The sequence below is a fragment of the Macaca fascicularis genome, chromosome 19 (genome assembly GCF_037993035.2).
Source record: "Macaca fascicularis isolate 582-1 chromosome 19, T2T-MFA8v1.1".
NCBI classification, from domain to species: domain Eukaryota; kingdom Metazoa; phylum Chordata; class Mammalia; order Primates; family Cercopithecidae; genus Macaca; species Macaca fascicularis.
This window is the reverse complement of record NC_088393.1, coordinates 17,587,547-17,601,160: the sequence shown is the minus strand read 5'-3', so window position 1 is coordinate 17,601,160 and position 13,614 is coordinate 17,587,547. Positions and strand designations below refer to the sequence as shown.

Below are 13,614 nucleotides of genomic sequence, written 5' to 3'. Positions count from 1 at the left end.
TTGGTGTGGACTTCGGTTAACGAGTCTCAAATTTTTATTTTGATGGCAAAAATCACACAGGGAAGAACAAAAATTATCCATGACAAACTAGGAGTGGAAATGGGCTGGGAAACACGGAAGATGGGTGCCCACAGTTCCTGGGATCCCTCCTGGAATCCTGGGTTTCCCTCCTAGGACCCCACAAGGTACCCTAGGTGCCTCCTGGAACCCCCTGACCCCAGAGGTCCCAAGGAACCCAGTATGAGAACCAAGGCTTTAGGCCAAGGACTTCCTTGCACAAGAAGATGCAGATGTACAGGGATGATTCAGACAGTGGCCTCAACCTCAGTGGCTTCATCCTCCTCCTCCAGCAGGCTGTAGGAAGCGTGGCTCTGGCAGGGCCGCTGCAGGGGGTGGGCCAACAGTTTTGCCATGCAGTTGTGCAACTCCAGGGCTGGCCCAGCCAGCGCCACCTCATACTTGTAGCTGGTACCCTTGGTATCCAGGCTGCCCATGAAGGCAAACATGTCCTGGGGAGGGGCGGGGGTCAGTGAAGGACTGTTCAGGCAGAGGTTACCCCAACAGGCCCTTCATATCCCTGGAGGGCTTCTCAGAAGAGGGGACATCTGGGGTGGGTTCTAAAGGGTGAAGAGGAGTTTGCCAAGCAGAAACCATTCATACATTGAGCAAACATTCCCTGCCACGGACCCAGTGTTAGGGATCCGAAGAGGTCCTAGTCATGGACCCCAAAGAGTCCCCAGTGTGGAGAGACACAGTCAGATACAGACACATTCTCCTGGCCCCCACTTTGATCCTTCTTGAAAAACAGGGAGGGCTTCTCAGAGGAGGGAGTTTTTATTTTACTTTTTTTTTTGTTGAGATGGGGTTTCGCTGTGGTTCCCAGGCTGGTGTGCAATGGCACCATCTCAGTTCACCACAACCTCCACCTCCCAGGTTCAAACGATTCTCCTGCCTCAGCCTCCTGAGTAGATGGGATTTCAGGCATGCGCCACCATGCCCGGTTAATTTTGTATTTTTAGTAGAGACACGGTTTCTCCACATTGGTCAGGCTGGTCCGAACTCGTGACTCAGGTGATCCACCTGCCTCGGCCTCCCAAAGTGCTGGGATTACAGGTATGCACCACTGCTGCCTGGCCCGATTTTTATTTTTTGACACAGGGTCTCCGCCCTGTCACCCAGGCTGGAGTGCAGTGGCTTGATCATAGCTCACTGCAATCTCCACCTTTCGGGCTTAAGCGAGCCTCCTGTCTCAGCCTCCCGAGTAGCTGGGACCACAGGCATACACCACCACCCCTGGCAAGAGGGGGGACTTTTGATTTGGGTATTGAAGTATGAGGAGGAGCTGGTCTCAACTCCCTGTTCATAGTTGGGTAAACTGAGGTTCAGAGAAGTAAGTAGTCCACTCGAAGTCCCACAGCTAGTTCAGGTCTGGGATGTGAAGGCCCAGCAGGGCCTTTGTAGTCCAAGAGGGATGGATGCTCCAGGCTGAGGGCACAGCGAGGTCAAAGGCAGGAAGAAAGGGAAGAGGGAGCCGGTCGCGGTGGCTCACGCCTCTAATCCCAGCACTTTGGGATGCTGAGGCAGGCAGATCACCTGAGGTCAGGAGTTCAAGACAAGCCTGGCCAACATGGTGAAACCCCGTCTCTACTAAAAATACAAAAATTAACCTGGTGTGATGGCAGGTACCTATATTCCCAGCTACTCGGGAGGCTGACGCACGAGAATTGCTTGAACCCAGGAGGCAGAGGTTGCAGTGGGCCGAGATCGTGCCACTGCACTCCAGCCTGGGAGACAGACAGACGGAGACTCTGTCTCAAACAAAAAAAAAAAGAAAGGAAAGCAAGGAACACTGGGGATGGGGGAGGCAGGACTCAAGATGTTTGCCTGGACCATCGTCCCAATGGCTTTCACAGCAGACAACTGGGAAACAGCTGTTCAATGACCAAATGCCATGACCCACCCCGGCCAGGGCTCCAGGGCTACCAAATGGAGGTAGAGACCCCCAGACCCAGCGCAGGTGTGTTCCAAGACATCCTGTCCACGCCCGCCTGCCACTCACACCTGCTGCGGCCTCTCACCTTCCAGCTCATCTCCTCCTCCTTCTCCTCGGTGCCATTGTGGATGTAAACAACGTCAAAGAAGAAATATGGGCACTGGAACATTTTCTGTGGGGGAAGTAAAGAACACCAGCCTCTGGGGCTTGGGTCACCCCATGCCCCACATCTATAACTCCCCTATTTCTGCCTCAGACTCTGGGAACTTGCCTCTAGGCACCCCAGCCTCTGTGGTTGGGAAGTCCCTCCTGGTGTCTAACCACCATCCTCATGGCTGCAGGCACCCCTCCCTCTCCCAGGCCTCACCCACCTTCATGGGCTCCGTCAAGGAGAACTGGGGCTGGCAGGGTGGACGGCTGTAGACAAGGATGGTGCGGACCACATATGGCGGGGGAATCGTCTGCACGTTCTCTGTGACCGGAAGCTCAGTTTTCTGCTGGCTGCATACCCGGGAGGAGGGAGCAGTCAGAGCAGCCTGTGGGGGTCTGCCCCTCTTATTACCCTCAGAGAGACCCTAGATGCTCACCGGGCAGGTGAGGCCCCACTGATGTCTCCCAAGTTCACTGCTGCCTGTGAGGCGTCCCGTAAGCGGTTCCCTCTGCCCTGAGCATGTGCCCAGCCTCACCCCTCTGAGTGCAATGGTGAGATCTCGGCTCACTGCAACCTCTGCCTCCCAGGTTCAAGGAATTCTCCTGCCCCGGCCTCTCAAGTAGCTGGGATTACCGGCGCCCATCACCACGTCCAGCTAATTTTTGTATTTTTAGTAGAGATGCACTTTCACCACACTGGCCAGGCTGGTCTCAAACTCCTGACCTCAGGAGATCTGCCTGCCTCGGCCTCCCAAAGTGCTGGGATTACAGGCCTGAGCCACCACGCCTGGACCACCCTCAGTGTCCTGAGCATCCACCATCACTGCTGTCAGCTGGAGCTGCCTAGCAACACGTGCATCTCCATCGGCCCCCATGCTCCCAAGACACATAAATGAGGAATTGCTCAGGGCGAGGTTGGAAGGGAGGAGGCTTTAAGGCTCTCTAGATTATTTCTGGGCTATTTGGGGCTTCTTCCCACAAGTGACCCTTCTCTTTGAAGGTGAGTAAGAATTTCTCCGCAGGGGACTTACATGAGGCTGAAAAGTCCTTCCAGATCTGGTGGGGATGCTAAGGAGAAGGCTGGTAGAGCACGAGTGAGCAGGAACAGGTGGCTTCCCTGGTCCTGACGCCAGAGGAGACCCGGCACCCCTGCAGACGCACCATGTGACCCTGGCCAAGTCACTTGCCCTCTCTGACACTCGAATTCCCCTCAGCATGGATCACAAAATAGGGTGCTGGCACCAGATGACTTTAAGACTCTTGGTATGCCAGGCACAGTGGCTCATGCCTGCAATCTCAGCACTTTGGGAGGCCAAGGCAGGTGGACCACCTGAGGTCAGGAGTTTGAGATCAGCCTGGCCAACATGGTGAAACCCCATCTCTACTAAAAATACAACATTAGCCGGGCCTGGTGGCGCATGTGTGTAATCCCAGCTACTTGGGAGGCTAAGGCAGGAAAATTGCTTGAACTTGGGAGGTGGAGATTGCGGTGAGCCGAGATCGTGCTGCTGCACTCCAGCCTGGGCAACAAGAGCGAGACTCCATCTCAAAAACAATAATAAATAAGATCCACAGGGAGCCATGGGAGGTTTTGGACCAGAGATGGGATGGAATCTAATTTGTTTTAAAACAGAATGGGGCCGGGCATGGTGGCTCATGCCTGTAATCTCAGCATTTTGGGAGGCTGGGGTGGGAGGATCACTTGAGCCCAGGAATTCAAGACCAGCCTGGGCAACATAGCAAGACCCCGTTTCTAAAAAACATACAAAATTCGCCGGGCGTGGTGGCTCAAGCCTGTAATCCCAGCACTCTGGGAGGCCGAGACGGGCGGATCACGAGGTCAGGAGATCGAGACCATCCTGGCTAACACGGTGAAACCCCGTCTCTACTAAAAAATACAAAAAAACTAGCTGGGTGAGGTGGCAGGCGGCTGTAGTCCCAGCTACTCGGGAGGCTGAGGCAGGATAATGGCGTAAACCTGGGAGGCGGAGCTTGCAGTAAGCTGAGATCCAGCCACTGCACTTCAGCCTGGGCGACAGAGCTAGACTCCGTCTCAAAAAAAAAAAAAACATACTAAATTAGCTAGGTGTGGTGGTGCACACCTATAATCCCAGCTACCTGGGAGGCTGAGGCAGGAGAATCACTTGAACCTGGGAGGTGGAACTTACAATGAGCCAAGATTGCACCATTGCACTCAGCCAGGGCAATGAGAGCAAAACTCCGTCTCAAAAAAAAAAAAAAGAGCAAAAAAAAAAAAAGCTCCCCTTTCCTGCATGGCTGGGGCCACTGTCCTCAAAACAAAAGAGCCAGGGGTGTTCTCGTCCTCCTGAAAAAAACTCTAACCATTTTTTACCGTTTTAACTTAGAAGAGTCCTATTCTATTTCAGTTTGGGGCCACATATGAGCCTTTTATGTCCAAATTACCATAAAATGTCCTGCGCCCAGGTTCAAGGGGCTGTAGGAGGAATGATGACATTTCTGTCACACACTGCCATTTATTGAGCATCAACTGTATGCCCAGCCCTGTGTGAGGTGATCCCCTTGTGGGTAAATTCTGGACCTCATAAGTACAAAGAAGGTACTTTTTTTTTTTTTTTTTTTTTTTTTTTAAGATGGAGTCTCATTCGGTCATCCAGGCTGGAGTGCAGTGGCGAGATCTCAGCTCACTGCTACCTCCGCCTCCCGGGTTCAAGTGATTCTTGAGCCTCAGCCTCACAAGTCGCTGGGATTACAGGCGGGGACCACCGTGCCTGGACCAAACAAAGTACTTTCACTTCTGTATTATTACAGCATCTCCATGGGGTAGGCAGCTTTGTGCCTTCCACAGTACGGATGGGGAAACTGAGGCTCAGAGGGGTGACCTTCCCAGCCTTGGCAGGACCGAGATCTGAACTTCAGCCAGCCAGAGTCAGAACTCAGACTTTCCTGAGCCCCAAGGACGACAGAAGGAGACAGCCCCCTTCACAGGGACACCTCTGCCAGGAAGGATACTGAAGGTGGAACAGGAGGCCGTCTCCAGATCATAGAGGCAGCTGCAGAGCTCACGGGGGTCGGAGGTCAGGCCGGACAGCTGCAGGGAAGCAAAGGTCTCAGCGCGGTGCTCCCCGGGCCCCAGGGGACCCCCAGGCACCCAGCGCCTGCCCAGGCCTCACCCAGGCCGTGTCGTCATTCACCACCACCAGTGCAAACTCGTGGCTTTTGTCGATCTTGTGTTTTGTCCGTACGAACATCTCGATCATCTTCTGGGAGACGTTGAGGGCATTGGTTTTGGAGCTGGAGAGGCAGAGTAGAGGGGAATTAAGGTTCCCTCAGGGCCGGGTGCGGTGGCTCACGCCTGTAATCCCAGCACTTTGTGAGGCCGAGGCGGGTGGATCACGAGGTCAGGAGTTCAAGACCAGCCTGGCCAAGATGGTGAAACCCCGTCTCTGCTAAAAATACAAAAAACTTAGCCAGGCGTGGTGGCGGGCGCCTGTAATCCCAGGTACTCAGGAGGCTGAGTCAGAGAACTGCTTGAACCCGGAAGGCAGAGGTTTCAGTGAGCCGAGATCGTGCCACTGCACTCCAACAGAGCGAGACTCCGTCTCAAAAAAAAAAAAAAAAGATTCCTTCAGCCACCCTCCTCTGAGAACCCTGTACCAGCTAGATAAGGCCCTAGAGGTACAGGTCACACTGCAGGGGGATGGCGGAGCTCAGCCACAAACCCAGTAGTCTGGCTGACGTCTGAGCTCCTGCCCTCTCCAAATGGTCCCTCTGTGCATATGGGGATCAAGGTTCGTCTAGACTCACTGCAGGAACTTTGCTCAGCCATGGGCTGATTGCCGCTGAGGGGAAGGAGGTGCCATCTTCAACATCTCCAAGGAGGCCCTCAAGCCCCATCCAGGCCCTGCCACTCAAACTGCCTCCTACCCCAGATACATGACTCCAGGCAAGGGCTTCAGGGCCAGCTGGGCCTGGGTCCCAATCCTGGCTCTGCCCCATTGCTCTGAGCCCTCAACTGAGCAGGTCACTTTGCTTCTTGGCATCTCCAAGTCATTGCTATGAATGGAGGCTCAATGGGTCATAGCCTTAACATTACCAGTTGTCCTTACTACTCTTTTTTTTTTTTTTGAGACGGAGTCTCGCTCTATTCCCCAGGCTGGAGTGCAGTGGTGCGATCTCGGCTCACTGCAAGCTCCGCCTCCCGGGATCATGCCTTTCTCCTGCCTCAGCCTCCTGAGTAGCTGGGACTACAGGCGCCCGCCACCGAATCCGGCTAATTTTTTTTTTGTATTTTTAGTAGAGACGAGGTTTCACCGTGGTCTCGATCTCCTGACCTTGTGATCCGCCCGCCTCGGCCTCCCAAAGTGCTGGGATTACAGGCGTGAGCCACCGCGCCCAGCCACTACTCTTTTTTTATTTTGCTTTTTGTGAGATGGAGTTTTGTTCTTGTTGCCCAGGCTGGAGTGCAATAGCGTGATCTCGGCTCACCGCAACCTTCGTCTCCCGGATTAAAGTGATTCTCCTGTCTCAGCCTCCCGAATAGCTGGGACTACAGGCATGTGCCACCGTGCCCAGCTAATCTTTGTATTTTTAGTAGAGGTGGGGGTTTTACTATGTCAGCCAGGCTGGTCTCAAACTCCAGACCTCGTGATCCGCCCACCTCGGCCTCCCAAAGTAATCCCAGCACTTTGGGAGGCCGAGGCGGGTGGATCACGAGGTCAGGAGATTGAGACCACCCTCACTAACACGGTGAAACCCCGTCTCTACTAAAAACACAAAAAAATTAGCCGGGCGTGGTGGAGGTGGGCACCTGTAGTCCCAGCTACTCGGGAGGCTGAAGCAGGAGAATGGTGTGAAACTGGGAGGCGGAGCTTGCAGTGAGCGGAGATAGTGCCATTGCACTCTAGCCTGGGCGACAGAGCAAGATTCCGTCTCAAAAAAAAAAAAAAAGAGACAAGGTCTCGCTCTATCACCCAGGCTGGAGTGTGGTGGCAAAATCATAGCTCATTGCAGCCTCAAACTCTTGGGATCAATCGATCCTCCCAGCTTGCCCTCCCAAGTAGCTGGGAGTCCAGGAGCATGCCACCATGCCCAGCCAAGGCAGGCAGACTTCAGATCAGGAGTTTTGAGACCAGCCTGGCCAACATGGCAAAACTCTTGTCTCTACTAAAAATACAAAAATTAATCGAGCATGGTGGTGCATGCCTGTAATCTCAGCTGCTCAGGAGGCTGAGGCACAAGAATCACTTGAACCTGGGAGGTAGGGGTTGCAGTGAGCTGAGCTCACTCCATTGCACTCCAGCCTGGGCAAGAGAGTGACACCCTGTCTCAAAAACAAATAAATGAATAAATACATATATATATATTTTTAGAGAGATGGGGTCCATGTTGCCCAGACTAGTCTTGAACCCCTAGCCTCAAGTGATCTTCCTATCTCAGCCTTCCGAGTTACTGGGATTACAGGCATGAGCCACTGCACCTGGCTCTTGCTACTCTCTGATACTGCCAGTCCTGAAGCCAGACCAAGCTGGTGTGAGTTTCAGAGTAAGAGCCCCATATCTTTTGGGCTGGACCCTCCCAGCCATGGCCGCATGTTCAAGCCCTAAAATGTCCCTCTTACCCGTTGAATGACTCCAGCTTTGGCAGTGACATTTCCTCTGACAGGTCCAGGCAGATAATCTGCAAGGTAGTTGGAGGGTGGTGAGCGTCCTCTGACCTTAACGTTGGCCCCCACACCACTCACTGGCCCTCTTCAAGCTGCCCTGTCTGAAAAGGCAGTACGGTGACCCCTAATCGTGAGCCAAGCCATCCACTTTGAAAAGCAATGGCTTAGAAGCATGGGTGCTGAACTGGGAGTCCATGTAGAAAAGCAAATCAATGAGCCAGAGAATGTGTGACACAGAAACACAGAAATGAGGATATAGTGGGTCGAACTGTGGCTCCCAAAAGACATGTCCACCCAGGCCGGGCGCGGTGGCTCAAGCCTGTAATCCCAGCACTTTGGGAGGCCGAGACGGGCGGATCACGAGGTCAGGAGATCGAGACCATCCTGGCTAACACAATGAAACCCCGTCTCTACTAAAAATACAAAAAAATTAGCCGGGCGAGGTGGCGGGCGCCTGTAGTCCCAGCTACTCAGGAGGCTGAGGCAGGAGAATGGCGTAAACCCGGGAGGCGGAGCTTGCAGTGAGCCGAGATAGCGCCACTGCACTCCAGCCTGGGCGACAGAGCGAGACTCCGTCTCAAAAAAAAAAAAAAAAAAAAAAAAAGACATGTCCACCCAGAACCTGAGAATGTGACCTTATTTGGCCAGGCACAGTGGCTCACAGCTGTAATCCCAGCACTTAGGGAGGCCAAGGAAAGCAGATCACTTGAGGTCAGGAGTTTGAGACCAGCCTGGCCAACATGGCGAAACCCCATCTCTACTAAAAATACAAAAAATTGGTTAGGTGTGGTGGCATGCACCTGTAATCCCAGCTACTCGGGAGGCTAAACCAAGAGAATTGCTTGAACCCGGGAGGTGGAGGTTGCAGTGAGCCCTGATTGCACCACTGCACTCCAGCCTGGGTGACAGAGTGGAACTCTGTCTCAAAAAAAAAAAAAAAAAAAGAGGCCAGACATGGTGGCTCCCACCTGTAATCCCAGCACCTTGGGAGGCTGAGGCAGGCAGATCATGAGGTCAGGAGATCAAGACCATCCTGGCCAACATGGTAAAACCTGGTCTCTACTAAAAAATACAAAAAGTAGTTGGGTGTGGTGGTGAGTGCCTGTAATCCCAGTTACTCGGGAGGCTGAGGCAGGAGAATCGTTTGAACCAGGGAGCTGGCGGTTGCAGTGAGCTGAGATCACGCCACTGCACTCCAGCCTGATGACAGAGCGGGACTCTATCTCAAAGAAAAAAAAAAAAAGAATGTGATCTTATTTGGAATCAGGGTCTCTGCAAATGTAATTAAAGTAAGGGTCTTGAGATAAGATCCTGTTTTGATGACAAGTGTCCTTATAGGAGACAGAAGAGAAGACAGTGAGAAAGGCTTTATGAGGACTGGACAGAATTGGGCAAAGACAGCCGAGTGCAGTGGCTCATGCCTCTAGTCCCAGCACTTTGGGAGGCCAAGGCGGGTGGATCACCTGAGCTCAGGAGTTCGAGACCAGCCAGGCCAACATGGTGAAATCCCGTCTCTCCTAAAAATTAGCTGGGTGTGGTGGCATGCGCCTGTAGTCCCAGCTACTAGGAGGACTGAGGCAGGAGGATCACTTGAACCCAGGAGGTGGAGGTTGCAGTGAGCTGAGATCGTGCCACTGCACTCCAGCCTGGGTGACAGAGTGAGATTCTGTCTCAAAAAAAAAAAAAAAAAAACATTGGGCAAAGACTAGAGTGATGCAGCCATAAGCCAAGGAATGCCAGGAGCCACCAGAGGCTAGAAGAGGCAAGAAGGGGCCAGGTGGGGTGGCTCATGCCTATAATCCCATCACTTTGGGAGGCCAAGGCAGGCGGATCACCTAAGGTCAGGAGTTCAAGACCAGCCTGGCCAATGTGGTGAAACCCTGTCTCTACTAAAAATACAAAAATTAGCCGGGCGTGGTGGCGCACGCTTCTAATCCCAGCTACTCGGGAGGCTGAGGCAGGAGAATTGCTTGAACCCGTGAGGCAGAGGTTGCAGTGAGCCAAGATCGTGCCATTGCACTCCAGCCTGGGCAACAAGAGCGAAACTCCATCTCAAAAAAAAAAAAAAAAAAAAAAACAGACAGACAAAAAGAAGAGGCAAGAAAGAATCCTCCCTTAGAGCCTCCAGAGGGGGCGTGGCCCTGCCGACACCTGACTTCTGGCCCCAAGAACTGTGAGAGAATAAATTTCTCTGGTTGAAAGCTACCAAGTCCATGGTGACATGTGGCAGCCACAGGTAACTAATACAAAGGGAATGTCTGTAGAGTGAATCCCAAAAGACAAGATGCTAGGTTTCCTAGCATCTTAGAGCCCCAGGCCACCCCTTCTACTTACCACCTTCTCTGGACAGTTGACCCTTGGTGTCCGAATTTGGACCTCAGGGGCTGGCGGGGGCACTTGCCAGGACTTAGGGCCGGCTCCTGAAGTGTTGGGGCTCCCATCATCAGCACTGGCGGCCTCACCCTCACCCTCGCTGCGGCTGCCCACGCTGGCCTGTGCCCCCACCGCCCGGTCCTCAGCCCCTTCAGGATTGGAGCGAGTGCGGGGCCGAGGCTCTGCTGCGTGCTCCTCTTCCTCCTCCTCCTCTTCAGTGGGGCTGCTGGGCTCCACCACTTCCATGGCTCCTGTGTGGCTAGATGGAACACGGACAGGGGAAGCCAGAATCCTCCCCTTGGGAGTTTTAAAAACATTTGGTTACGGTCAGGCATGGTGGCTCATGCCTGTAATCCCTGCACTTTGGGAGGCCGAGGCAGGCGGATCACCTGAGGTTGGAAGTTCGAGACCAGCCTCACCAACATGGAGAAATCCCATCTCTACTAAAAATACAAAATTAGCCAGGCGTGGTGGTGCATGCGTGTAATCCCAGCTACTCGGGAGGCTAAGGCAGGAGAATCGATTGAACCTGGGAGGGGTGGTTGCAGTGAGCCGAAATCCCGCCATGCACTCCACCCTGGGCGACAAGAGTGAAACTGTCTCCAAAAAAAAAAAAAAATTTGCTTACTAAGAAGGAAGAGGGGCCATGAGCTGCTTACTGATGATGAGTCACTCCTCTTAGGGAGTCTGTTTCCTCAGCTGTAGAACGAGTGCCTTTTACACCTATCAGCCGAGCAGTCACTCTGACATAAGATAACAGTCCCCCCTCTTTTTTCCTCTTTTTTTTTTTTTTTTTTTAACGTAGTGCTAGCCTCATGCCCCTACTCGGCCAGTGAGCACATCCCAGCTCTCTGGCCACTGAAAATGGCTCGGGGATGGGCACATGACCCAAATCAGGCCATTGAGTGGCAGCTCTGCAACTTCTAACACTGCCATCAAGGAAAAGAGACTCCCATTAGAGTTGCAGAGCTGGGAGAATAAAGTTGAGAGCTGCGAGGCGCCCCTTTTGCCTCTAAAGTAAAAAGCGAAATGGTCTCTACCCAGAAAACTGCTGATCGAATTCTGACCACCTGGACCCAGCTCCTATTAGACCCAATCTATAAGCCACTAACTTCCTTTTCTTCCTTAAGCCACATTGAGTAGGGTTTTCTATTACCTAAAACTGAAAACGTCTTGGTGAATAAAGGAATAATAACCTCTAGGACACCCTCGTGCCTAGCGGGTGTCTGCATGAGGGAGAAGCAAAATATTAGGACTGTGGTTCCTCTTGGAGAGAAACAGGACACGAATGGAACAGTTTGTCTATCTGGGCAATAGGCACGGGCTTCCCAAGATGGTCTTTGAGCTCCTTGCAGTCCCCACGCCTCTAAGGAAAACAAAGCTTTAGTGACAGCAAGAAGGATGGAGGCTAGACTGCAGGAGAAACCAGAAATAAAGGCGGAAGCCCCAGGAAAGGCTAGGAGCTGGATCTCTCGGGGCAAAGGGAGCTGGGCCCCTAGGAACAGGCCCCGCACGCTTTCACCACCCAACTTCGGCTCACCGTAGCCTGAGCCTCCTTCTAAATCAGCCGCCGACTCTCTAGGAAGCCGCCATCTTTACAGCCGGAAGTTGTGCGGCGCAGCCCCGACGCCTCCTGGGAAATGTAGTTCAGCGGGTCGCAGAACAAGCGGAGACAGAAACTAGTTGCGGCTAAGAAGGACTTGGAAGCTGATAGGCTAATACTGGGCTAGGGGGTGGGGTTTGGAGTGCGACAGTGTCAGTGCTTCTACCCTGATAGGCTAAAACGTGGACTACAGGTGGAGTTTGCAATGTGATAGGCTAAGAGGGACGAAGAAGGCCGATTTAGGGAAAGAGGAGGAGCTGATTGGTGATTGGTGGAGCTGGCCTGAGCCTCCGTGTGAGGCAGCTATTCCCATGTGGGCGTGGCCTAAACATCCAGGACCCCTCCCAACTACTTAATTCCTGCTCCTTATTTTACATATATTTGCATGAATCAAAAAATACTTACTCTGGTCTTATTGGGTCACTGTAGGTGGAGGGAAGCTAAGTCAGGCCTATTTCAAGCCTGCCTCCTTTTTCATGGTTTTTTTCTTTCTTATTTTTAGAGACAGGGTATCGCTCTGTCGCCCAAACTAGACTGCAGTCACGCGATCCTGGCTAGTCACTACAGCTAAGCGATCTCTCAAGCAGCTGGGACTACAGGCGAGGACCACCGCTCAGGCTAAACCAGCCTTCCATTTTTTTTTTTTTTTTTTTTCAGACGGAGTCTCACTCTGTCGCCCAGGCCGCCGTTGTCTTCTTAGTGCACACTTCCCCCTTAGCCCCAGAAGTATTTATTTATTTATTTATTTATTTACTTATTTATCTATTTGAGACGGAGTCTTTCTGTCGCCCAGGCTGGAGTGCAGTGGCGCGATCCGCCGCCTCCCGGGTTCACGCCATTCTCCTGCCTCAGCCTCCGGAGAAGTTGGGACTACAGGCGCCCGCCACCACGCCCGGCTAATTTCTTTGTAGTTTTAGTAGAGACGGGGTTTCACCGGGTTAGCCAGGATGGTCTCGATCACCTGACCTCGTGATCCGCCCGTCTCGGCCTCCCAAAGTGCTGGGATTACAGGCGTGAGCCATCGCATCCGACCTTCTTGTTGTTTTTTGGTTTTGGTTTTGGTTTTTTGGGAAGGAACCTCTCTGTGTCGCCCAGAGGTCTGTCGCCTAGAGCAGCTCTTTGAAGGCTCTAAGCCTTTGTCCAGGCAGTTCCTTCTGCCTGGAATGCTGTTCCTCCTGTTGCTTTGCTGGCAAGTTCTTCATCCTTCAAAGATCACCTTTACACAGCCCCTCCGGCTATTCTCGAATTAGAGCCTGGCCAATGTGGCAGGCTTCTTTGACCCTTAAAAAAAAAAACTGAGGGGTTGGGGGCAGTGGCTCACACTTGTAATCACAGCATTTTGGGAGGCTGAGGTGGGCGGATCACGAGGTTAAGAGTTGGAGATCAGCCTGGCCAATATGGTGAAATCCCGTCTCTACTAAAATTACAAAAAATTATCCGGGTGTGGTGGTGCACACCTGTAATCACAGCTACTCGGAAGGCTGAGGCAGAAAAATCGCTTGAACCCAGGAGGTGGAGGTTGCAGTGAGCCGAGATCCCGCCACTGCACTCCAGCCTGGGTGACAGAGCAAGATTCCATCTAAAAAAATAAAATAAATAAATAAACTGAGGCTTCAAGTGGCTCTTAAACATTTCTGGGGCTGGTGGGGTGGATGACTCATGCCTGTAATCCCAACACTTTGGGAGGGTGAGGCAGGTGGATCACCTGAGTTCAGGAGTTTAAGAGCAGCCTGGCCAACATGGCAAAAACCCATCTCTAGCCGGGTGCAGTGGCTCACGCCTGTAATCCCAGCACTTTGGGAGGCCAAGGCCGGCGGATTACTTGAGGTCAGGAGTTCAAGACCAGCCTGG

General features: G+C 52.8%; 1 protein-coding gene across 15 annotated transcripts; it reads right to left on the bottom strand.

Annotated features, from left to right (window-relative positions):
• Positions 1-16: 16 nt before the first annotated feature.
• Positions 17-11,774, bottom strand: BABAM1 (BRISC and BRCA1 A complex member 1). 15 transcript variants are annotated; one of them, XM_065535168.1, is made up of 10 exons: positions 11,701-11,774; positions 10,789-10,859; positions 10,122-10,419; positions 7,743-7,801; positions 5,296-5,416; positions 5,135-5,213; positions 3,175-3,223; positions 2,365-2,494; positions 2,079-2,165; positions 17-509 (listed from the first exon to the last, which is right to left on the bottom strand). In XM_065535168.1, exons 2-10 carry the CDS (start codon positions 10,806-10,808, stop codon positions 306-308), a joined length of 1,047 nt encoding a protein of 348 aa, XP_065391240.1. In that variant the 5' UTR covers positions 10,809-10,859; positions 11,701-11,774; the 3' UTR covers positions 17-305. The 15 variants fall into 15 exon arrangements, with proteins under 15 accessions (XP_065391240.1, XP_045236682.1, XP_065391241.1 ...); XM_045380747.2 differs by having other exon boundaries at positions 17-383; XM_065535169.1 differs by having other exon boundaries at positions 3,175-3,199.
• Positions 11,775-13,614: the final 1,840 nt, after the last annotated feature.

Excerpts from the sequence above, each read along its gene's own strand:
- BABAM1 (XM_065535168.1), bottom strand. The coding sequence starts at position 10,808 with ATGGCCCCTCTTCCTTCTTA. Across the intron at positions 5,214-5,295 it reads TGAATGACGACACGGCCTGG|CTGTCCGGCCTGACCTCCGA; the intron begins GTGAGGCCTGGG and ends GCTTCCCTGCAG. Across the intron at positions 510-2,078 it reads AGGAGGAGATGAGCTGGAAG|GACATGTTTGCCTTCATGGG; the intron begins GTGAGAGGCCGC and ends GCCCCTCCCCAG.